The 24,421-nt window shown below is 42.2% G+C and overlaps 2 protein-coding genes and 1 pseudogene across 25 annotated transcripts in view; 2 read left to right on the top strand and 1 right to left on the bottom strand.

The window, feature by feature from the left end:
* The window catches only part of Ubap2 (ubiquitin associated protein 2), a 121,932-nt gene extending 98,749 nt beyond the window's left edge, over positions 1-23,183 (bottom strand). For 7 of the 12 annotated variants that reach the window (XM_087183762.1, XM_021252965.2, XM_087183768.1 and 4 more), the window contains exon 1: positions 22,973-23,147. The gene's annotated coding sequence lies outside the window, so the exon portion shown is untranslated. Of the gene's footprint in view, positions 1-22,838; positions 22,861-22,972 lie in introns of those variants that run through there. The other 5 variants (XM_087183763.1, XM_021252966.2, XM_087183766.1 and 2 more) reach the window with 3 other exon arrangements.
* On the top strand, positions 5,768-7,615 carry LOC101711845 (aftiphilin pseudogene; annotated as a pseudogene).
* Positions 23,165-24,421, top strand: part of LOC147825850 (uncharacterized) — a 30,819-nt gene continuing 29,562 nt past the window's right edge. For 5 of the 13 annotated variants that reach the window (XR_015440028.1, XR_015440024.1, XR_015440023.1 and 2 more), the window contains exon 1: positions 23,269-23,405. Coding sequence is in view for 5 of the 13 variants with exons in the window: in XM_087183773.1 (XP_087039899.1) it covers positions 23,352-23,405 (54 nt within the window). In the remaining 8 variants the exon portion in view is untranslated. Of the gene's footprint in view, positions 23,555-24,421 lie in introns of all 13 variants that reach the window. The other 8 variants (XR_015440029.1, XR_015440030.1, XM_087183775.1 and 5 more) reach the window with 3 other exon arrangements.

Raw genomic sequence — 24,421 nt, 5'->3', positions numbered from 1 at the left:
ATTCTTTTTTTGAGACAGGTCTCATGTAATTCAGGCCTTGAACTCACTATGTAGCCCAGTCTGGGCTCAAACTTCTGGCAATTCTCCTGCCTCAGCCTCTCCAGTGCTGGGATTATAGGTATGCACAATCATGCCCAGCTCAAACAAAATATAATTAAATCAGACAACATGAACTATTTATTGGGCTAAGAGCTCAACCACTAAAAACAGTATACACAACTGATGTTCAGGAAGCAAGTCTCCATCAAGAATACCTACTAAAGGGCCAGGGATTTAGCTCAGTGGTTCTGCCGCCTGCCTCGAAAGCTGAAAGACCCAAGTTGGATCCCCAGTACCAAAAACAAAAAAACAAAACAAGAATACCCACTTAAAAAAAAAAAAAAACAGAGGGCCGGGGATTTAGCTCAGTGGTTCTGTGGTTCCGCCGTCTGGCTTGCAAGCTCAAGGTCCCAAGTTCGATCCTCAGTACCAAAAAAAAAAAAAAACCCAGAATACCCACTCAGGGGGAATTGGTGCTTATAGTCTCAGCACTGAGGAGGCTGAAGCAGGAGAATCTCAGTCAAGTGAAAGGTCGGCCTGGATTACAAAACAAGAATCTGTCTCAAAAAAAGAACAAGACGGAGAACAAGAACAAAAAGGAGAAGAAAGAATGAAAGAGAGAGAAAGAGAAAGAAAAGAAGAGAAGAGAAAAGAAAAAGAGAAGGAGGGATGGAGGGAAGGAATGCTCAACTGAAATGCTATGTTCACTCCATTATGAAACCAATGTTGCAAGGACTATCTCTTAGACTGGCAAGGATTGGTCCAGGGTCTTTCAACTGTTCAAGTGTTCTCAATTCCGAAAGTCTAAAGCTAGTAGAGAATGGTAATAGTAGAGCAAACTCACATAGTTCACTATGTGCCAGACACCATTTTAAGGACTTTACATACACAGTACTAAGTCACGAATCTTTCCAATAGCACTTGAGGAACATATTACTCCCATTTTATCACTGAGTATAAGCACAGCTAGTTAAGTGAAAGCCTAATCCAACTGAAGCTACAGATTCAAACCTAGGCCACCTGGCTCAACAGTCCACACTTTTAACTACAATGGTAGACTGAATAGTGCCCAATTTGGCTTCTTCTCCTACAAAGGTCCAAAACTACTGTTGGCATCACTTGCATTAGCTCACACCTAATGAGAAAGATTTCATGTGGGTCAGAATCTCACCAAGCTCCCTCACTCCAACATACCTATAGGAGTACCCATACCTTTAGGAGTCTGTATCATTTGTTTTGTTTTGGTTTTGTTTTGTAGTACTGAGGATCAAACCTAGGGGTACTCTTACCATTGAGCTACAACCCCAGTCTTTTTTATTTTAAGAGAGGGTCTCGCTAAATTGCCCAGGCTGGCCTCAAATTTGCAGTCCTCCTGCCTCAGCCTCACAAGCAGCTGGGATTACAGGCATGTGTACCACAGCCAGATTTTGTTTATTATTTTTATTTAGTTCCTAATCTGTGTTCCTGTTTTTTCTAAGACCCATTACTCTCAACCTTTTTCTGCAAAGGAAATTTATTTATTACATTAAGAAGCTCAACTGAGTTGGGAAGTCCAGTACAGCCAGCAAGAAGTCTATATGTTCAATCCAAGAAAGAATAAAGCAACTTAGTCCCAAAGAACTCAACTACATGACCTAATTCCATGCAGCTCAACTGCTAGTGCCCTACATGCCAGTAGCTGACCAAGCTGACACTTTTATTCTCCACAGCTGCAGAGGCCATACTCAGGTCTCTAGCAGCTGGTGGACAAGGATACACTCCCCTACACCCACACTTGGCAGACATGGGGACCACAATGTTATCAGCTGTCCTGCTAACGTAAGCTGTCCATGCAAAGATGAGTGTCAGCAAACTCTTGAACATCACAGGACATCAAATTTTCTTTAGTACAGTCACATTTCTCTGATTGGGGAATATTTAATTGCCTATGGTTGCTTTCACACGTCCCATTCCCTTTGTTTGTGTTTTTTGAGACAGGGTCTTACTATGTAGTCCAGGCTAGCCTCAAACTCCCAGCGATCCTCCTCCCCCTGCCTCCCCAGTGCTCGAATTATAGGTGTGCACCACCACACTCAACTCACATCCCATCTCTATTGGCTTTCTCAGCTCTAAATTGTCTGGGGCTTGGGAAGGTGGGAGGGAGACCCCGACAGGACACTGAATACTGAACCTAGGGCTTCAAACATGTAAGGCATTGGGTGTGGTGGTGCACACCTGTAATTTCAGCACTCAGGAGGCTGAGGCAACAAGATCACCTGAGTTCAAGGCCAACCTGGGTTACACAGTAAGTTCAAGGCCAGCCTGCACTGCACAGTGAGACTCTGTATCAAAACAAATAAACAAACAAACATGTAAGGCAAGTATTCTGCTACTGAGCTACCTCTCCAGCCCTTAAACCTTCTCTTTAACCTAGAATTCTTTGCCCTCCAATTCCTTGAAAAGTCCCTCATCATTCATGAACACTCTTCTCCCGAACTTCTAACAACCCTCACTCTCCCTCTACCAAAAAAAAATTATAAATTATACTATATTCACCATTTCAGAAAACCTGCTAAGGTGTAAAAGTACTGGGGGGAGGGGTTTCCTTTTTTTGTTTTGTTTTGTGGAACTAGAGTTTGAACACACGGCCTTTGCACTGAGCTACATCCTGGTATATATCAGCACACTCAGAAAGTATATTTTACTGCTATGTATACAATGCCCTGTAATCCCAGAATTTGGGGAGACTAAGGCAGGAAGAATCCAAGTTCAAGTCCTGGCTAGGCAAGTTAGCAAGACCATACCTCAAAATAAAAATGGCTAAGGATGTAGTTCAGTGGTAGACTAGCCGTGGACTCAATCCCCAAAACCCCCAAAACAGGCAAATAATTCCATATGGTTATCTTCATTGAAGGATTACTACTCCCCAGACAAGGATTAATAAAGGTCTGTTAAAAAATAAGAAACTAAAATCAGATCAAAATAGAATTCTGTAACTCATCCACTTGTCCAAACATAATGACTTCTTGATAAATTTGGTAATAATTTTTGCAAAACACACAAATATACAATCTAGGGGTTCTTTTCCCCTGCCCTATTTACATCAGATTCTGTTCACCTCCCTATGTGTCATCATCTGGGCTTTCCCCAAATCTGTACCCATTCACATATACAGTGGCACATCTACAAATGTGGTTTGGTTGTTTTTTGGGGGGAGGGGTATTTGTTTGCTGTTGTTGTTTCTGATTTTTGTTTTGTTTGGGGGGTTTTTTTGTTTTCTTCTGTTTTGGTGAGGGGATCAAATTCCAGACCTTGCACTTGTGAGGCAGGCATGGGGCACCACTGAGGTAAATCCTTGTTTGTATTTTTTGAGACAAGGTCTTACTACGTAGTTCAAACTGGCCTTGAACTCACTAAGTGGCCCAGGCTACCCTCAAACTTACAGGGATCCTCCTGCCTCACCCTCCCAAGTGCTAGGATTACAGGTGTGTGCCACCACGCCCAGCTACCAGTCTATTTTTTATTTCAATCTCCATCTCTAAAACCTCCCAGGTTCCTCACAGACCCTAGCAATAAAGAACTGCTAGATAATTATGCTATTATTCACTGCCATGTTCTAATTCTAAGGTTGCACAGTGGGCCTGAAAAACCAACAGAATACTGTACTGAAACAAGTTAGGAGAAACTCAGAAAAACTGCTACTCCATAAAAGACTCTAACTCAGGTTCATCAGAATTAATATTAGATAAATGTGACATTCTGCACATGTCAAAATGTTAATAGGAGCCAACTGTGGTGGCCCATACCTGTAATCCCAGCACTCTGGAGGCTGAGGCAGGTGTACCACAAGTTCAAGCCCAGCATGGCCAACTTCGTAACTCAGCAAGATGCTGTCTCTCAAGATAAAAAATAAGAAAGGGCTGGAGATGTAGCTCAGTGAGAGGGCCCTGGGTTCAATCCTCAGTACCAAAAAAGGGGGGTGGATTTAGCTCAGTGGTGCTGCCACCTGCGCCACCTGCCTCCAAGCACAAGGTCCCAAGATTGATCCCCAGTACCAAAAAAAAGAACAAGTCTGGAAGAGTGGATCACATCCTTGGTTGCAGAATACAACCATTGGAGCTCCAGTGGCACAACTGGTTAGTATACGGTACTTATCAGAATACAACCACCTAAGGAACTTCCAAAAAAAAAGTGAGTCCCAGGTCATATTAAAATATAATTTTGCTCAGAACAGAACCAAATGTCTATATTGTTTTTTGTTTGGTTTTTTGGTTTTGTTTTTTCTTTTTTTTTTGGTACCGGGGATTGAACTCGGGTCCTTCCGCTTACAAGGCAGGCGGCAGAACCACTGAGCTAAATCCCCGGCCCTTGTTTGGTTTTTTTTGATACCTTGGATTGAACTCAGGACCTTGCACTTGCCAGGCACAGTGCCACTGAGCTACATCCCCAACACTATATAGTTCTTCAAACAGTTCCTAAAAATTTAAACAGAGTCACCATATAACCAAGCAATTCTACTCCTAGGTAAATACCCAAGAGAACTGAAAAGCATATGCTCACCCAGAAAAGTTCACACGAATAAGTCATAGCCAAACCATAAAAACCACCTACACTCTAATCAACTGATGAATAAACAAAATGTATACAACTGTACAATGGAGTATTAATTTAAATACTAAAAGTAGGGCTGGGGATTTAGCTCAGTGCCACCACGCCTGCCTCGTGAGCACAAGGTCCTGAGTTCAATCCCCAATACCAATCAATAAATAAATACTAAAAGTAATAGTTCTGGTACATGCTACCACATGGATGAAATATTATGCTAGTATTGAAAATATTATGCTAAAACAAACCAGCCACAAAAGACTGCATTATGTATAATGTATAAATCCGTTTATATGTAATGTTCAGAACAGACAAATCCACAGAGACAGAAAGGACAGTGTATCAGTGGTTCCCAGGTGCCAGAAGGACTCAATGCATAGTCACTGCTAATGTGTTTAGAGCTCCTTTATGGAGTGATGAAAATGTTCTAGAATTAGAGATGAGGTTTCTAACCTTGTCAACATACTAAAAACTGCTAAGTTGCTTAATTTAAGTGATGTATTTTTGTTTTAAGAATTATCTCAATTTAAAAAGAAAATGAAAAAACAAAACTCCAGGTTTCTAATGTGCACAAATCCTGTTTATCACAGACCTGATACACACCAACATTCAAGAATCACTGCCCTTGGGCCGGGGATTTAGCTCAGTGGTTCTGCCGCCTGCCTCACAAGCACAATGACCCAAGTTCGATCCCTGGAACCCAAAAAAAAAAAAAATCACTGCCCTCCAAGTACCTGACATGAAAATTTGGGGGCCAGAGATATAGTTCAGTAGTAATATCCAGCACATATGCAGCCCTGGGTTCTATCCATAATATCACCAAAAAAAAGTAGGCATCACAGTAATTCATGCCTATGAACCCAGAACTCTGGGAGACTAAGCCAAGAGAATAGCAACTCTGAGACTTGCTTGGACAACCTGGAGATACTCAAGATCTTGTCTCAAAGTAAAAAGAAAAGAAGCAGAGGGACTGGGGACTATAACTCAGAAAGCTCGGGGTTCAAATCGCCATACTACAAAAAAAATCAAGAGAAATTATGCAAAAAGCATAATTTCATGAATATTTAACCCATATAATAGTTACATGACCATTATACAAGATTCCAAAAAATACATAAAATGGGGAGGAAAAAAGCCATCACCTATGGTTGCACTACCCCAAAGTAACCAACTGTTAATAGAGAACTGGGGGGCCGGAGATTTAGCTCAGTAGTGCCGCCACCTGCCTCACAAGAGCAAGGTCCTGAGTTTGATCCTCACTACCAAAAAAAATTAAAAATTAAAATAAAAAACTAGGGAGTGTGTGGAGTGGGTGAGGGTCTCCATGGAGGAGGTAAAGGAGGTTGCTGAGGCGATAAAGGGGAGGCTAGTGGGATGTGCCTAATCCTGCTGAAGAATTTGCAGATTTTCCCTTATTTTCCAAAAAGGAAAGGATATAACTAGAATAGGATGTGCAAGTTTTTTTTGTTTTTTGAGAAAGTCCTTGCTTTGTAGTGCAGGCGGGCCTTGAGCTCACTATGTAGGCCCAGGCTATTCCTGAACTCATGGCAATCCTCCTGCCTCAGCCTCCCAAGTGCTAGGATTATAGGCGTGTACCAACACACCCCACAGGATGTGCAGTTTTTGAGAGAGATACGCTAAGTATTCAGGAAAACAACAAAATTAACAGAGTCAATGAAGTAAATTCTATAAAAGCAGTCTCTGTGAGTAGAATCTTTGATGATAAAGGAGATACTGATAGAGAGGATCCGGTGTTTCAGAAGTAAGCATGATGTGTAACAGAGCTTTCAGTGTTGAAAAACAAGGCCTTCCAACACTGCAATCAAAGTTGTGGAGTTTGGTAGACTCAACTGATAATTCAGAAGCCATTAAGAAGAACAATGTCAAACTGAGGAAGAACTTGTTTTCTGCTAAATGTGCTGACCTATGCATGTATACTATTAAAACTTCTGATGCTGATGAAGTTGGTTCTTCCAAAGAAAGTAAGTTTACTAACTCCAAAGGCCTATGCACTGATCTGACAGAAGAAAATGTTATGGATGATTCTGTAAGTGTAAAAAATGGTGATAGTAATGACTTTATAACTTGCAATGATACCAATGAAAATAATTTTGGTGACTTTGGCACAGCCAGTGACACCACTCCACCCCTCAGTACTGGTATTCAAAATTCAGTGAGTGATGTCACTTTTTTGGGGGTACCAGGGATCCAACTCGGGTCCTTGCACTTGTGAGGCAGGCGGTGGAACCACTAAGCTAAATCCCAGGCCCTAATGTCACTTTTGAAGTGTCTTTAGAGCACTTTCCACATTTCAGTGAATCAGGCAATAACACTGGAGAATTTGGGGATACAAATGCTACTTCTTGCCAAGAGGAAATGATATTTATTTATTGAGTCAGGCCTAAAAGAGACTTCTGATAAGTTTGTCAGAAGAATGTCAAATGGCAAGAAAGTCAAGTGGAACAGGCACTGAACCTGTTTCAAAACTGAAAAATAGGCAAGACAGTGAATTGGAGATTTTGATTCTGAGCCAAATATTCAAGATGATTGCAATGCTTTTCAAGACTCTGATGATTTTTGCGGACTTCAGTTCAGCTGGTTCTAGCCAAGTTGTAGACTGGAATGCTTTTGAAGATGAACAAAAAGATGGTTGTTCTTGGGCTGCTTTTGGAGATCTATTGAGGCTCATCATAGAAAGGAAATCTAGCAGTCACATAGCTCAGATGAAAATATTGAGACTCCAGGAATCCCCAAGATGCAGTGTCCCTTTAGCAACTTCCAAAGGAACAGTTGCTAGTGGTCATTTATAGGAACCTCAGTCCAGACAGCTTTACTAAATCGCCTGGAGTGAATTTTTGAAGGATGTTTTCCTTCCATATTTATATTTGTCTCTGATGCTGAAGAAGTTACTTCCCTGAAGCACTTACTGGAGACAAGCACTTTGCCAATAAAAACAAAAGGCCAATTCTGGTGTGGTGGCCCATGCCTATAATCCCAGTATTCAGGAGGCTGAGGCAGGATTGTCACAATTCAAGGCCAGCCTGGGCTACGTAGTGAAACTGTCTCAAAAACTAAAAAAAAAAAAAGAGACCTTAGCTGAAAGTTGGGAAGTGCAGGATGTGTGGACCAAGCTACAGGATATCTATGACACACAGGGCCTGAGATACCAGTGGGGTGGCTCCCATGGCAACAAGCTTTTGTGTTCTTTGGGAATAGACATTTGAAAAATTCTCTTCACAGGCAGTAAGAGGCAGCCTGTTACAGTGCTCGTGTATACAGCAGGACTGGGTATGTTAGAACCACTATCTATGGCAGAAAAAATTGCTCGCATTGGTCAGACAACCACAATGACACCGGAGATGAACACATGTACATCTGATCAATTCCAGGAGTCTTGGCCACCCATCCAGTTAGACTGCAGTAGCGAGTCAAAGGTCCTTACTAACCCTTTAGAGTGTGGATCTAGAGTTGTATGAGTTAGAAACCTGGGACATAGCTCAGTGGCACCTCGCCTGCTTGGCAAGTGCAAAGTCCTGAGTTGGATCCCTGATAATGGAAAAAAAAAATTTTTAATAAAATTTTATTTTATTTCTTTGGTACCAGGGATCGAACTCCGGTCCTTGCGCTTGCGCAGCAGGTGGCAAAACCACTGAGCTAAATCCCCGGCCCCTTCAATAAAATTTTTAAAAAATAGAGTTGTATGAGTTAAGAACCTCTAAGCTGGAAACCTCAAGCCTCAAAAGCCTCAAAGTGACTGATGGATTTATAAGACTCATGTCCACAGTAGAGAAGATGAGCACATCCACCATAAAGAGAGGAGTGAAGTGGCTATCAAGGTGATTGCCAGCCTCCTTGACTTGACGTTCATGCATGACAACGTGTTGCTGTTCTCAGCCACATTCAACACCTTCCACGAGCTCCTAAAGACAAAAAGGCTGGTAACTGCCATGAACTGGACAGTTCCAATGTTTTTTCTCTCCTCCATCCCTTCCCTACCATCAAAAGCCTATCTGCTTAATTAAAAAGAAATTCAAGTTCAGCTGATTTGTTGGTAAGCCACACTAGAAAGATATACATAGTAATGTATATTTATTTACATACTGAAGCTCTAAATTTATATTCGAAAAAACATAAATAATTGGGGGTGAAATTTTTCTTTTTGGTAACAGGGATCGAACTCAGGACCTTGCAAGGCAGGTGGCCAAACCACTGAGCTAAATCCCCAGCCAGGAGTGAATTTTTTGAAGATTTATTCTTTTTGTGTTCCTGGAGTGTACACATTCATGTCTTTGTGAGATACACTGATGGTGTCCTTATTAAACTTTTGAAATAAAAAAGAAAATTAAAAACTCAAATCTCCACTGTCTGTAAAATCTGCACTCTTCAGACTGCATTGGTCTTTTAATTTTTCATATCCTATGTTTAATTTTGCTGTCATAAATAAGCTAGAGTCCCTCTTTGATTTTTGAAAAAATTTTGCGTGTGATGATTTGTTTCAGATCTGGCATCTGTTAACATTTGGGACTCCTTTTTAATCTTTTCAATCTGGCACACTGCTATTTGACTTTTGGCAAGGTATTTCATCAATTAGTCTTTTGCTATAGGGTATAGATTGCCAGAACTTAATTGGAGTGGTTTAAAGACATTGTGTCTGTTTTTACATCAATTTATTTTTGTCTTTTGAGATAGGGTCTCACTATGCAGTGCAGGCTGGCCTTGGACTATGTACCCCAGGCTAGCTTCAAACTCACAGCAATCCTCCTGCCTCAGCCTCCTGAGTGGTGGGGTTATAGGTGAGTCATACCCAGATCATCAATTTGATTTAGAGAAGATTCAAATGATATGAATGTCTTACAATGAAACTATTACTGATTTTTTTTTTGTTCTGTCATCCACTAGTTTTTAAGGATTTTACACAGTGTAAAATGACATACAATCATAAATTGCAATGGTCTAGACTGTATATGCAGTAAAAACTATGGGTTTTAAATGTTTGGAGAAATTCCTATGGGAAAATAAGACATGTAGAAGAATCTCTAACAAGGTTAATCTGCATGCACAAGGTCTTTTGAGATTTTAGTGTATAAATTTCCTTTTAGCTTACACACAAAAAAACTGAGAACTGGGGGTAACTCAGTAGTGGAACACATGTTAATCACTCATATAAGGTACCAGGTTCAATCTGCAGTACCACATTAAAAAAAAATAGTGTAGTGCCAGGCATGATGGGGCACACCTGTAATTCCAGTACTCTGGGATACTGAGGCAGGAGGATCAAAAGTTTGGCCCAGGGCCGGAGATTTAGCTCAGTGGTGCCACCGCCTGCCTCCCAAGCACAAGGTCCTGAGTTGGATCCCCAGTACCAAAAACAAACAAACATACAAACAAACAAACAAACAAAAAACCAAAAAGTCTGGCCCAGCATGGGCAACTTAATGACTTTGTGAGACCCTGTCTCAAAAAATAAAAGGACTGGGCCAGGGATTTAGCTCAGTGGTTCCACCGCCTGCCTCGCAAGCTCAAGGTCCTGAGTTTGATCTCCGTTATCAAAAAAATAAAAAAAATAAAAGGACTGAGCTCAGTGTGAAGGTCCTGGGTTCAACCTCCAATACCACAAAATAATAATAATAATATAATAAAATTTTAAAATAACAGTATACTGAATATCCTCCCAGTGTTTTGTTTTGCATCATTGTGATCAATCAGACATGGCTAGGGGATGTAGCTCAGTGGTGCCATGCCTGCCTGGCAAGCACAAAGGTCCTGAGTTTGATGGGGGGTGTTGGGAGAGAGGGGTGGCTACATCATATTTTATCACCAAATATTCATAAGCTATTAAGTAGCCAGGCATGGTGGCAGAAGCACTCTGAGAGGCTCAGACAGTAGGAATGCACCCAAGTTCAAGGTCAGCGTCAGCTATGAGACTTTGTCTCAAAACACACACACACAGAAAAAAGGGCTGAAATGTAATGTAGCTCACTGCAAAGACCCTGAGTTCATTCCCCAGTATGGGGGGGGAGGGGAAGATGGCCAGGTGTGGTGCCACACACCTGTAATTCCAGCCCTTAGGAGGACTGCCAAGAGTTTGAGGTCAGCCTGGGCTCCAGGCTCCATTGTGTGTTGAAGGCAAGCCTGGACTACATAGCAAGACCCTGTTTCAAATCAAACAAAACAGCTATAATGTAAAAACAAGGTATCATTAGAATTTCAGCACTTCAACTATCCTGTTCATCTGAGGAATATGGATTATGGAGATTCAAAATCAAAGTTTTTTTGCGGGGTGTGATACTGGGGTTGAAACCCAGGGCCTTTCCAAACTCACATCTCCAGCCCTTTATATTTTATTTTCTTATTTTGAGACAGGGTCTAAGTCGTTAAACTGCCCAAGGTGGGCTGGAACTTCCAATCCTGTCTCAGCTTCCCAGTGTGTGTGATCATAGATACAAAACACCACCCCCAGCTACAAAGCAAACTCTTAAAAAAAAAAAAAAAAAAAAAGAAAACTCTTAGGGGAACTAAAAATGATTAAGAGGGCCAGGGATTCAGCTCAGTGATTTTGCTGCCTGCTGCACAAGCACAAGGACCCGAGTTCGATCCCCGATACCAAAACAAACTAATGATTAAGATACAACACGTATATGTACCAATTCCACAAAATGAATGTAACTATTATGTATCACAAATATATACTAATAAAAAAAAATAAGGGCCAAATTTTGAGGTTCTTTTTTATATAAATGCCTTCTAAAATGCAATAGAGCTGGGTGTGGCGACACACACCTGCAATCCCAGCACTTGTGGCAATTCTCCTGCCTCAACCTCCTGAGTGTGGGGATTACAGATATGCACCACCAGGCCTGGCTTACAACTTTTTTTTTTTTTTGGTACCAGGGATCGAACTCAGGTCCTTGTGCTTTTGAGGCAGGCAGCAGAACCACTGAGCTAAATCCCCAGCTATTTTTTGAAAGGTCTTGCTAAGGTACCCAGGCTGGTCTTGAATTTGAGATCTTCCTGCCTCAGGTTCCCAAGTGCTAGGATTACAGGCATGCACCACCACACATGATGTTTATATCTCCTTGAGGACAGGGATCACTCCCTAGTCTTCTTAAAACTTCCCTGTATCAGTAAAAAAGTTGTGAATGTTAAGAAACCAGGAAACATCTAATGTCTAATCTGAACCTCTCATTGTATAAAAAGAAAACACTGACAGGGCCGGGGATTTAGCTCAGTGGTTCCTGTGACTGCCTTTCAAGAGCAAGGTCCCGAGTTCGATCTCCGGTACCAAAAAACAAAACAAAACAGAGAAAACACTGACATCCAGTAAGGGAAAAATACTTGTTCAAAGTTATATCCCATGAGCTGGTCATGGTGGCACACATCTGTAGTCCCAGCACTCAGGAGGCTGAGCCAGGAGGATCACTGTGAGTTCTAGGCCAGCCTGGGTTATGGCAGTGAGTTCAAGGTCAGCCTGAACTACATAGCAAGACCCTGTCTCAAAAAACCAAAATTTAAAAATAGCAATCAGTACATATTTCTCCCCCTTGGTAAATGTAGTACTACTTAATATGATTTTTTTTTAAATAGTACTCAGGATTGAACCCAGCTCCTTCACACTGAGTTACAGCCCCAGCCTTTTTTTATTTTTTAGCAAGTCTAATTCACTAAATTGCTTGTGAACCTCCTGGCTGCCTCAGTCTCCAGAGTAATGGGATTATAGGCGTGTACCACCACACCCAGCCCAATTTAACTTTTCTCATTATATATCAGCTACTGTAACCTAGTGATGAGTGATAAAGGAAATTAGTGTGAATCTATCATAAGACATACCTAAGAATGTGTTTTTCTATTGTATATTCATCACATCATCTTGTTTTCTGTCTCATCCTTGGCTGCCTCTTCAAAGTGACAGCATTATATATCAGCATGACTTCTGGGCAGCATAACATGGCTACTTACTCCCAAAAAACTCAATCCAAGGACAATGCAATCCTTCAAGCTGTTTTCTTGCCATGTATTTTTAAAAATACTTAGTTTTTCATCACTGATTCACTGTATTCTTTTTTAGGAGAATTCTTTTTTAGATGAGAAGTTTCTCTACCCCACCCCTATACAAAGCAAATCCTCAAATATTTCCTTGATTTCCAACAGATTACAAAATACTTCCATGCTAACTTGAGTGATCATCCACTGAGACAAATTTGCATTTGCATTGTCATCAGGTACCCCAAAGAAAAAAGGAAAGAAAGAACAGAGAAGCTGGGCATGGTGCCACACACCTGTAATCCCAGCACTTGGGAGGCTGAGGCAGAACTGCCATGAATTCAAGGCCAGCCTGGGCTGCATAGTGAGCTCAAGGTCAGCCTGAACTATATAGCAAGACCCTGTCTCAAGGAAAAAAACAAAACAAAACAGAGAGCCAATTTCATGAGTCTTAAAAAGTGGTCAGGATGCAGCAGTACATGCCTATAGTCCCAGCACTCCAGAAATTAAGACAGGAGGGTCACCAGTTTGAGAGCAACCTGAGCTACACAGCAAGTTACAGACTAGCCTGCACTACATAGTGAGACCCTATCTTGAAGAGAAAAAAAAGAGAGAGACAGGCGTGGTAGTCCACACCTGTAATACCTGCACACTCAGGAGGCTGAGGCAGGAGGATCTCCATGAGACCAGGTCAGCCAGGCTACACAGTGAGTTCAAGTACAACCTGAACTGCAGGGCAAGAGCCTACCTCAAAAAACCCAAAGAAGGAAAGGGAGACAGAAACAGAGAAGGGGGGAGTCCCCCTAGGGATACAGCTCAGTGTGAAGATCCTGGGTTCAATCCCTAGTATTAGAAAAAGCAAACAAACCAAACAACAACAAAAAACACAAGTCATGTCAATCACACCAGTCACAAAAATCAACGTAATCTAACCAAAATATTTAACTCTTATTTTCAAGCACAGAAAATTATAACAACATTCAACACAGGAAAATCGCCAATCTGAATGCTAAAAAGATCTTCAGGGTGATTACAGATGCAGCTCTGTAGTAGAGTGCAGGCTTTAGTATGAGCAAGGCTCTGGGTTCAATCCCTTGCATGAGGAAAAAAAAAACCTTCAGGGTACGCCACTCAAAATGTTATGTAGTTCAACTCTTAATTTCAAAGTTCCAATTCATTATCTCACATTAGTTTGTTTTAAGCCAAGCGTGGTGAATACCTACAATTCCAACTACTTCAAAAGCTGAAGTAAGAGGATTCCAGGTTTGAGGCCAGCCTTGGCAATTTAGCAAGACTTTGTCTCAAAATAAATAAATAAATAAAAAGGGCTAGAAATAGCACAGTGGTAAAAGCACCCATGGGTTTGATCCCCAGTACTGGGGGAAAAAATTCTTTAATTCTTACTGAAGACCAGACAGATGTTATAAAATATGTTAAATTATTTGTTTGTGTATGTGTGGTACTGTGGGTTAAACCCAGGGTCTCTGTACTGAGCTACATCCCCAGCCTTTTCTTTTGTTTTGTTTGGTACCCGGGATCAAACTCAGGGCCTTACACTTGTGAGGCAGGCATGGCACCACTGCACTAAATCCCCAGCCCTTTTTTTGGTTATTTTTGAGACAGGGTCTCAGTAAGTTGCTAAATTACCAGGCTGAGCTCAAACTTGTGATGCTCCTGTCTAAACTCCTACTCCATGAGTACAGGGATTACAAGCGTGGGCCATCATACCCAGCTAAAATATAAATTTGTATTTTTTTTTCTTGGACCAGGGATTTATCTCAGTGGTTCCAGCGCCTGCCTTGCAAGCACAAGGTTCCGAGTTCAATCCCCAGTACCAAAAAAAAAAAAATTTTTGTTTTTTTCTGTTCCCTACACTTTGGTTAAACTGGCCTTGCCATTCTCCCACATTGTACTGTCTTTTTATCTTAATTTTATCCAGCTAAATTTTCTCAACAATATATTAAATATACCCTCAATTCTCTCATTTTCTGTTCCTCAAGGTGAACAACAATTATGTTCCACACAATGTCAGTAATGACCAGGGCATTTTAAGGTCACTTAACAATATACTACTGAACAGCCCTACTACACAGCAGCTTGAGTTCTTAAGTGTAATTTTATATCTTTCTCTATCTCTTCTCACTGTGAGCTATCAACTGCCACTTCTCACTGCTGTGTGCCTGGCAGAGGGCTTAAGAGATGAGCTTACCAAGCTCATCAGTACAGCTAGAAAAATCAGAATTAAAAAAAAAACTAAAGGAAAATTTGTTTGTTTTGAAGCCATAGAACTCAAGTTCAACCAAATCTGATTAAATCTCAATATATAACACAAACAAAAGTGAAACAAATCTAGTGGAATTTGGCACAGAAGTTTAAGGGCCCCACCTGTATGTCATCCCCCATTCCTCATCTAATACAAAAAACCCTAGCCTAGTATACTACACAACGGTGTTGATTTTCCTTTCTATTGCTTACATTACTGATTTATCAGCTAGCACCTGGCTATATTCCCAGATAGCACTATTTCACATAGGTAAAGTAGTACAGAAATATGACTAACAGAGCAAGCTTATAAGTCAGATGGGCCTGGAAACCACCAATTTCAACATTAGATGACCTTGGCAAATAGTTCACATTTTCCCCAGCCTGTGGAGAGCAAGAAACAAGACAATGTACCTCAAATGCTTAGAAACCATAAACGTTAGCAATTACAGAGCTAACGTACTGTCTTTTTTTTCCTGTTTATTCCAAACTATTAAATCTATTCCAAAAAAATCTGAATAATTTTGCTAAATATGCCTTAAACACCATAAATTCACTAAGTGTACAATCAAATGATTTTTAGTATACTGTATTTACAAAGCTATACAACTATCACCCAAATAAATCCTTTCTTATTTCTTTGTCCCACAGCTGGCCAGGCTGAGAGACTACTGCATCTAAATTTGCTAGGATTGGGCCAGGGATTTAGCTCAGTGGTTCTGCCACCTGCCTTGAAATCAAGCACAAGGACCCGAGTTTGATCCCTGGTACCAAAAAATAAATAAAAATAAAAATAAATAAATTTGCTAGGATGGGCCGGGGATTTAGCTCAGTGGTTCCACTGCCTGCCTCAAAAGCACAAGGTTCCCAGTATCAATTAATTAATTAATTAATTAGCTTAGGTACATCCCATTGTGCTAGCCACATTCCACTCTGCTACCTACATCCCCTTACATAATGCTAGGATCTTTGGGTAAAGTTTTTTTTTTTTGGTACGAACTTGGGTTCTTGCACTTGCGCAGCAGGCGGTGAAACCGAGCTAAATCCCCGGCCCTAGGTAAAGTTTTAAATGAACACTGTTCTGTGGGAATAAGAGTGATAGGCTATTTTAACTATTTATTCTTTTAATACCTGGATTGTTCTGTAGTAGACATAAATATTTTTCTACCATTACCTTAACATTTCCAACCATAATGAAAATGGAGCTAAATAACCTGAAGTACCAAAGCTACAAATTTTTAAGAGATCTTCTGGCCTCCAGTAATTTGAAGAAATGTTTAATACTGTAACAGGATTTTTTTTTTTCTGGTACTAAGAATATAACACTGAGCCTTGTGCAAACTATACAAACACTTGTACAATTGAGCTACATTCCTAAGCCCCATATTATAGCAGAGAATGGCATATGTGTGTTTGTGACTGAGGATTGAACTTCATACTGAACTACATCTGCCAGCTTTATTTAAAATTATTTTTTATTTTGGCCAGGTGTGGTACGCACACCTGTAATCCCAGCACTAAGGAGGCTGAGGCAAGAGGATCACCATGAGTTCAAGGCCAAACTGGGCTACATAGTGAGTTTAACATCAGCCTAAACTAAAAAACCACCATATTTCAAAAAACAAAACAAAACAAAAAAATCATTTTTAATTTTAAAACAGGATCTCACTAAGTCACTAAATTGCCCAGGCTGGGCTGAAACTTGTGATCCTTCTACCTGAGCTTCCCAGCATACCGGTGAGCAACATTATACCCAGCTAATATAGGTGAAAAAAAAAATTGAGGGGGTGATGGGAGGTCGAACTCGGGACCTTGCACTTGCAAGGCAGGCAGCGGAACCACTGAGCTAAATCCCCAGATCCATAGGAGAAAATTTCTAATCAATATAAGCACAAGGTCCCCCTTCATTCCCCAGTACCAAAAAAAACAGAAACAAAATAAACATCATCCTCTACCGGGGATTTAGCTCAGTGGCACCATGCCTGCCTCACAACCAAAAGGTCCTGAGTTCCATCCCCAGTACCAAAAAATAAATAAAAAATAAATTTAAAAATCATCTTAATTGGAGAGAAATGACTAAAAAACTGATTTACTATAAATTCTGTTCGATTCCTGTACCACAAAAGAAAAAGTTGACTATAAATCTGACTAAAAAAATAAAAAACATTTTGTATACCATAAATATATATATACACACACACACATACACACTGTATTTCAATTTTTGCCCTTTGGGGGGCACAAAACTCAGGGCATCACAAACTATTATCTATCCATTTTTTCAAATAGATAAATAGCCAGACTTGGTAGCACATGTCCGTAATCCCAGCACTCAGGAGTCTGAGGCAGGAGGATCAGTGTGAGTTGGAATTCAGCCCAGGGTACTTAGTAACTTCAAGGCCAGTCTGAACTACATGGCAAGACTCTGTCTCAAAAAGCCAAAAAGGATAAATAAAAGTACTTAAAAATAAAGTAAAAACTTGCCAGGTCCAGTGACATATGCCTATAATCCCAGCACTCAGGAGGACGGCCACTCTGAACTATACAGCAAAATACAGTCTCATAACAGTAACAAAAGCCCAGTGGCATCTTACGTCTTGCAAGCACAAGGTCTGAGTTCGATCCCCAGTACAAAAAAAGAAAAAAGTAACAAAAGAGCCAGCCATGGTGGTAGTGCATGCCTATAGTTCCAGCACTCCAGAGGCTGAGGCAGGAGGATCACCGAGTTTGAGGCCAACCTAGTCTACACAGTGAGTTCAAGGCCAGCCTGAACTACATAGTGAGACCTTGTCTCAAAAATAAATACATAAATATAAAAACAACCCTCCCCAAAAAACTCAAAAATTAAATAAAAATAGGGCTGGAAGTCAGATGTGGTAGCACATACCCAGTCTGGATCACAAGTTTCAAGTGCAGCATAATTTGGGAAGACTGTCTCAAAATAAGTAAATAAATTTAAAAGGGCTACAGAGGGCCAGGGATTTAGCTCAGTGGTTCCACCGCCTGCCTCGAAAGTGCAAGGTCCCAAGTTCGATCCCCTATACCAAAAAAAAAAAAAAGGGCTAGGGGTACAGCTCAGTGCAAAGGCCCTAGGTTCAATCCCCAGTACCAGAAGAAAATGAAGCTTTTATAAGGCTTAGACCCAATCAAAAATATGTTCTATTAACTTCTAGAATTCCAAATGAAGAAAAAAACTACATTCCTAACAACTTTAGAAAAGAGGCTAACATAAGTTTCCACAATAGCCCACACTGCGTTTCCCAGACTCAGTGTGTACTTTTATTTTTGCTCTTACTCTTTTTCTTATTCAGCCCAAGCCAAATAAACTGCAGAGCCAGTTTCCCATGCCCCTCCTTCATGCTTTCCTGAATAAACTTTGCCACTGTCAAAAAGAGAAAGAGAGAATACTGTCTAGTCTTAAATGTAACACCTACTCCTACACGCAAGCCTTACTTTATGCCTCAATGCCACATACTTAAATTGTTTTTTTTGGTACCGGAGATCAAACTCGGGTCCTTGGCTTTCGAGGCAGGCGGCTGAACCACTGAGCCAAATCCCCAGCCCTAATACCACATACTTAACTGGGTTCCAACTCATTGAGCTCATTAAGTACAAAAATGAGTTGCTTAGCAGGCACGGAAGTACACACCTGTGATCCCAGCACTCTAGGAGGCTGAGGCAGGAGAACAGCAAATTCAAAAATTAAAAACAAAACAAGAAAATTAACCCCCCAAAAAGATGATATACCAGAATAAGCAGGCTTTTTTTTTTTTTTGCTGTAGTGAGGACTAAACCCAGGGCCTTCACAATGAGATACATCCAGCCCCCCACCTTTTTTTTTCTGAGGGGGAAAAGGGGCAGACTGACACTCACTAAATTGCTCAGACTGGGCTAGAACTTGCAATCCTCCTGCCTCAGCCTCAGAGCACTAGGATAACTAGGATTATGTGCAGTGCACCACCATACCCGGCAGCAGTTATACTGTAATTGTCAAAAATAACCTGATTCTGCTGCGTAAGAACAAGGACCCGAGTTTGATCCACAATACCAAAAATAAATAAATAAATAAATAAAAATAACCTGATAGGGGGCCGGAGATTTAGCTCAGTGGTTCTGCTGCCTGCCTCGCAAGGTCCCAAGTTCAATTCCCAGTACCAAAAAAAAAAGGACTGGGAATGTAGTTCAGTCAGTGCAAAGGCCCTGAATTCAATCCCCAGTACTGGAAAAAAAAAAAAACTAATAAATTTGGTCCTTTAACTTCAAAAAGATAAAATGAAATTAAGCCAGGCATAGTGGCACAAACCTGTAAATCCAGCACTTAGGAGGCTGAGGTTGAATTGTGATTTTGAGGCCAGCCTGGGCTACAAAGTCAAGGCCATCCTAGACTAAGAACTGAAACCCTGTCTCAACAACAAAAAAGAAACTTGTTAATTGGGTCAAAATCTACCACAGACTTACATGGTGATATTCCCTACAGATCTCCTCTTTGCCTTCCTTAGGTTCATCTCCACTCTCAGTTTTATAAACAAAAACAGCTGCTAAGATCTACCAGGAATACCTCACCACAGAGGCCATAACAGCTTTTAAGAACACTCCATTTACTCAAATTAACAACTAAGGGGGCCGGGGATTTAGCTCAGTGGTTCCAGCGCCTGCCTTGCAAGCGCAAGGTCCCGAGTTCGATCCCCGGTACCAAAAAAAAAAAAACAACTAAGAGTAAACTGATATTTACTGACATGAGTTACCTCAAAAGGAAACATAAACTATGATGAATTTGTTAAGAGCAAAGGATCTTGGCTATTTACTGTGAATTCATGCAGACTGTTTATTTTGTAATACTGGGGATCACCCAACCCTGAACCTAAGCCTTCACACTGAGCTGTATTTCCAACTCCCTGCTCTCCACAAAGTCACTAAATTGACCAGGCTGGGCTCAAATGTGATGTTCCTCTCTCAGCCTCCAACCTACCAAAGAGATTTTGGGGAGTGGGGGGGGTATTTCTTGAGGGTTTTTGTTGTTGTTTTGAGACAGGATCTTACTTCTCAGTTCAAGCTGGCCTTAAACTTACTATGTAGCCCAGGCCAGCCAGCACTATAATCCCAAGTGCTAGGATCATCATTGTGCACCACCAGACCCACCTCCAAGAGATCTTAACAACTCATCATTTAACAAAAGGACTGGGAACCAAAAAGCTAACAATTTCAAACATTCAAACTAAGATTATACTATCTACATGTATTTCATATTTAAAGGGGTAGTTAGTAACCAGCTTCCTTCCATCAAAACAAATACATATTGGAATAAACCCATTCCTGTCCATGTTCTTCAACTTCTCCCCAAACAGTGAAAGTCACTGACTTAAACAAAAGAGACATCCCTGGTGAGCACTGTACAGGCTTCACCAGTTACCAGGAAGCGGAAGCAGAGGTGGTGGTGGTGCTCCAGTATAGGTCTAAAGGAAGCTCCATGTAACTGCTAGTCCAGCCCATATTTAAAGAGAGCCCAGAGGAAACCAGAGCAACAAAAAACAGGGAGGAGAAGCAATTACCACAATCTTTTTCGGTGGCCTCATTCTCTTCCATGCCACCAACTGCAGCCACATTTCAATGAAAACAAAAATCTCTCACGGGCTGGTGATTTAACTCAGTGGCACAGCACCTGCCTGACAAGTGTGAGGTCCTGAGTTCGATCCCCAGTACCAAAAACAAAAACAAAAACCAAAAATCTCTTTTAGAGCTGGGCATGGTAGCATATGTCTATAATCCCAGCATTCAGGAGACTGAGGCAGGAGGATGGAAAGTTCAAAGCCAGCAAGTGAGGCATAGGGAGCCCAAGGGCAGTCTGGACTACACAGAAAGACCTTGACTTGAAAAACCGAAACATTTCCAAAATGCTTCTTAATTACTGAGGGTTAGAGGCAGTGAGGAAGCAAATAGGAAAATCAGAGGTGTGGGAAACAAGCAGGACAATGGTAGAGGAAAATCTCTCTCTCCACACATGAGAAAACTAGCCCTAAATAGGAAAATCAGGCAGAGCACATCGGCAGCAAGTGGAAGACTGACATGGGAAACTAATCACCTTTGCCTAGTGATAACACAAGCCTTCGCAGAAAATGGAAGATAGCCCTAGCCAAGAGGCCCCTCAGCATTTAAAAGATGTTGAGGGCCGGGGATTTAGCTCAGTGGTTCCACTGCCTGCCTTCCAAGTACAAGGACCCAAGTTCCATCCCTGGTACCAAAAAAACAAAAAAAACAACAAAAAAAACAAAAAAAACAATAAAAGATGCTGGATCATCTCCATAGAGAATTTATTCCCTTTTCTGAGACAAAAAAGGACTACACCAAAGTGCCCACTCAATGCCTAAGCTACACAACAGTTTAGGTATGTCAGTCACCTTCCTCCCAACTTCCACCAATATTAAAAAGGACATAAAATTCACAAGAAATAGTGAGGAACACAATAAAAGGACATAAAATTCACAAGAAATAGTGAGGAACACAATAACTAGTGGTAAATCACTGGTGAAAAAAAGCCTTATACTATAAGAGAAATAAGAACTGAGTTCAGGCTGGGGATTTAGCTCAGTGGTTCTGCTGCCTGCTTCGAAAGCATAAGGACCCAAGTTCAATCCCCAGCACCAAAAAAACAAAAAAACAAGAACTGAGTTCACTAAAAGAGTTGGCTAGTCCAATGGTAGTGAGTTATCAGAACTTAACATTAGTGTCACTAAAAATGTTAATTATACGGCCTGCAAAAAAAAAAAAAGATGATCTTTGGATATCATATGGAGACCTTAGAAAGCTCTGAATTGAGCCAGGCATGGTGGCTCAGGCTTGTACTGGGAGGCTTCAGCAGGAGGATCAAAAGTTTAAGCACAACCTAGGTAACTTAACAAATCCTTGTCTCAAGTTAAAAAATTGGGGGAAGGGGCTGGGGATTTAGCTTAGTGGTTCTCCCACCTGCCTCAAAAGCACAAGGTCCCGAGTTCGATCCCTGGTACCAAAAAGGGGGGGGGGGGCGCTCAATGCAAAGGCACTGGGTTCAATTCCCAGTAGCCTCCCACGTATTTTCTCTCCCTCTCTCTGAATATTTTTCTTCTGAGACAGAAAAGAGTCTCACTATGATTATTCAGACTGGCCTTGAACTCGCTATGTAGCCCAGGCTGGCCTCGAATTCGCGGCGATCCTCCTGCCTCAGCCTCCGGAGTGCTGGAATTACAGGTGTGCGCCACCATGCCCGGCTCTCTGAATTTTTAGTATATACAGGTGCTATACGACAGTAAATTTACTTATTATGGGACACTACATACCGTGAACACAAAGTAGAAACAACACCCGATAGAGGTGGTAATAAACGATAAGATTATATCTAACAGGAATGATGATAGGCTCAACCCCAGGGGAAAACAAGGATAAGAAAGTAGAGTGGTGACAGTTTAGACGTCTGGGCAACTAGATTGAAAACTCAGGGAGAAAAGTGTGAAAGCCGAGTGCGACTGTGAATCGGGGCAAAATGCAGCAATGAAAGAGTAACATTTTGAATATGTAACAGACAGCGCTTTACAGGTGCACAAGACGCTCTAAACCTACATTAAAGAATAAAATGTGACACAACCAAAACACAAGAACCAAGAATGAGAAAAAAACTGAGATCCAATTGAGACAAAATCCCTCCGAAGAAAAAGAACTGAACACGCCTAGAGATTAAACCGAGAAAGGCTACAGAGCGCAGAAGTTGAGGTCCAGGAGGGCCAGTCCTAGGACTAGCGTCGGGAGCGGCAAGCGGAAAGGTGGTCAGGATGAGAGCGACAGCGTGGCGGGGGAACTCCAGTGGACCGGCAGCGACCGAGGTGGGAGAGAAAGCCACACCCTCCAGGACAGATATTCGAAGGGGGGAGGGGAAAGCGCCCCCAGAGGCTGGGTGGGGCCCAGCCGACTAGAACCGGCAAAGGCTGGAAGGATCACAAGGCTACCTGAGCGAGAGGAGGAGGGTGCCTGGGCCTGGCTATACTAAGGAAGCATGAAGCCAGCAAGGGAAGCTCGGCCGGGTCCTCACGGGCGGACGCTGGAGAACCCTAAAAGGGAGAGAAGACTCAGAAGACCTAACCTGGGTCTAGAGCGCTCACACTGCGGTGCTCAGGACCTCGCGAGAGAAAAAACCGGGGAGAAGGTGGCAATTACCGCTGCTCCCCTCGCTGGAATCCGGAACCGCCGCCGCCGCCACTCGTTACCTGCCAATGTGCCTCTTACAAAGCGGCGGCGGCAGCACAGGCAGCCCTGCCCGTCACGTGACCCCTACGTCACGACCCAAGGAGGTGCCACGACGCGTCGCTCGCGCACGGCTTCCCCGTGTGCTGCCTGCTCCAGTCACCACCCTGCCTTCAACTAGGCGAACCCGATAGCACAAAGGTGGTGGAGACAAATGGCACAAGTAAGGGAGAGTTTACGGCATATCTGGTGCTCAGAGTTATTATCCTCTGTAGAGGATGGAGGCCACAACTCCGGCTTTTTGTCGCGCTGTGATGACCTCACGAAGAGCCGTGAGTTGCTCCCTTGCGGCCGACTTCTTTTCGTCAGGTGATGTAGTCCAGCCAATCATGGCAAGCCCGGCCCCCAGAAGTTGCAGACGGGGACTACAGCTCCCAGCATGCGCCACACCGAGGGCACCCACTACTGCAGCTATTGGCCGGTGGGTTCCCAGATGCACCGCCAGGGACTCAAGAACTGAGGGAAGGCTGACACGGGAAGCAGCCAGGGCCAACTTCTGGCTCTGAGTACCAGTGGGTGGCACCTGCTAAGTGGCCCAGCGTGGTTCCTGCTGGGAGGTGTAGTCCTTCTGGTTCATAGGCTCTGCTGTCGCGTAGCCTGGCTCACTCTGCCCTGCCCTCTGTGCAGGAAAATGCCAAGGGCTCTCTGGTTAGCCAGAGATTCCCAGTAGGTCCCGCAAGACTGGGGGCCTCACGGCTTCAGTCTAGTTAAATGTGGGTAGAGTTCTGCATTCCCAACGCCCTCCTGCGTAAAGAGACGAACATTTATTGAATGCCTACTCCATGTCAGCCAATAATACAGTCATTTTTATTGCATATATCTAACCCTTTGAGGATAGGATTGGTTCAGTTTTGAGGATAAAGATAGAGGCTTCGAGAGTTATTTTCTGGTCTAAGGCACCCAAATCAGGTTTTCTATCTCGGCAAATTGATTTCATCTGAGAGCTGAAAAAAAAGGATCTGTTCTAGGCCTCCTCAATTTTGTTTTTTTTTCCAGTACTGGGATCAAACTCAGGACCTTGCGCTTGCCAGGCAGGAGCGGTGCCACTGAGCTACGACCCGGCCCCCGGCAACTTGAATAGTCAATTTCAGAAAGACCTCTCTCAGTAAGATCTGACCTGATGCTGAGGATGTAACTCCGTTGGAGGAGCATCTGTTGTAATTGTAACAGTCTTAGAGCTTAAAAAGTATTTTCTCACTGGTCCATATAGACCTAAAAGATAATAACATAGGGGCTAGGGCTGCTCAGAGGTAGAACGAGTATTTACTAGCTTATATTGAGTTTGGTG

Source organism: Heterocephalus glaber, unplaced genomic scaffold, assembly GCF_053883595.1.
Source record: "Heterocephalus glaber isolate CG9 unplaced genomic scaffold, H.glaber_assembly_v1.0 deba00001481, whole genome shotgun sequence".
NCBI lineage: Eukaryota > Metazoa > Chordata > Mammalia > Rodentia > Bathyergidae > Heterocephalus > Heterocephalus glaber.
The sequence above is the reverse complement of the archived record's forward strand: the minus strand, read 5'-3'. Positions and strand labels throughout refer to the sequence as shown.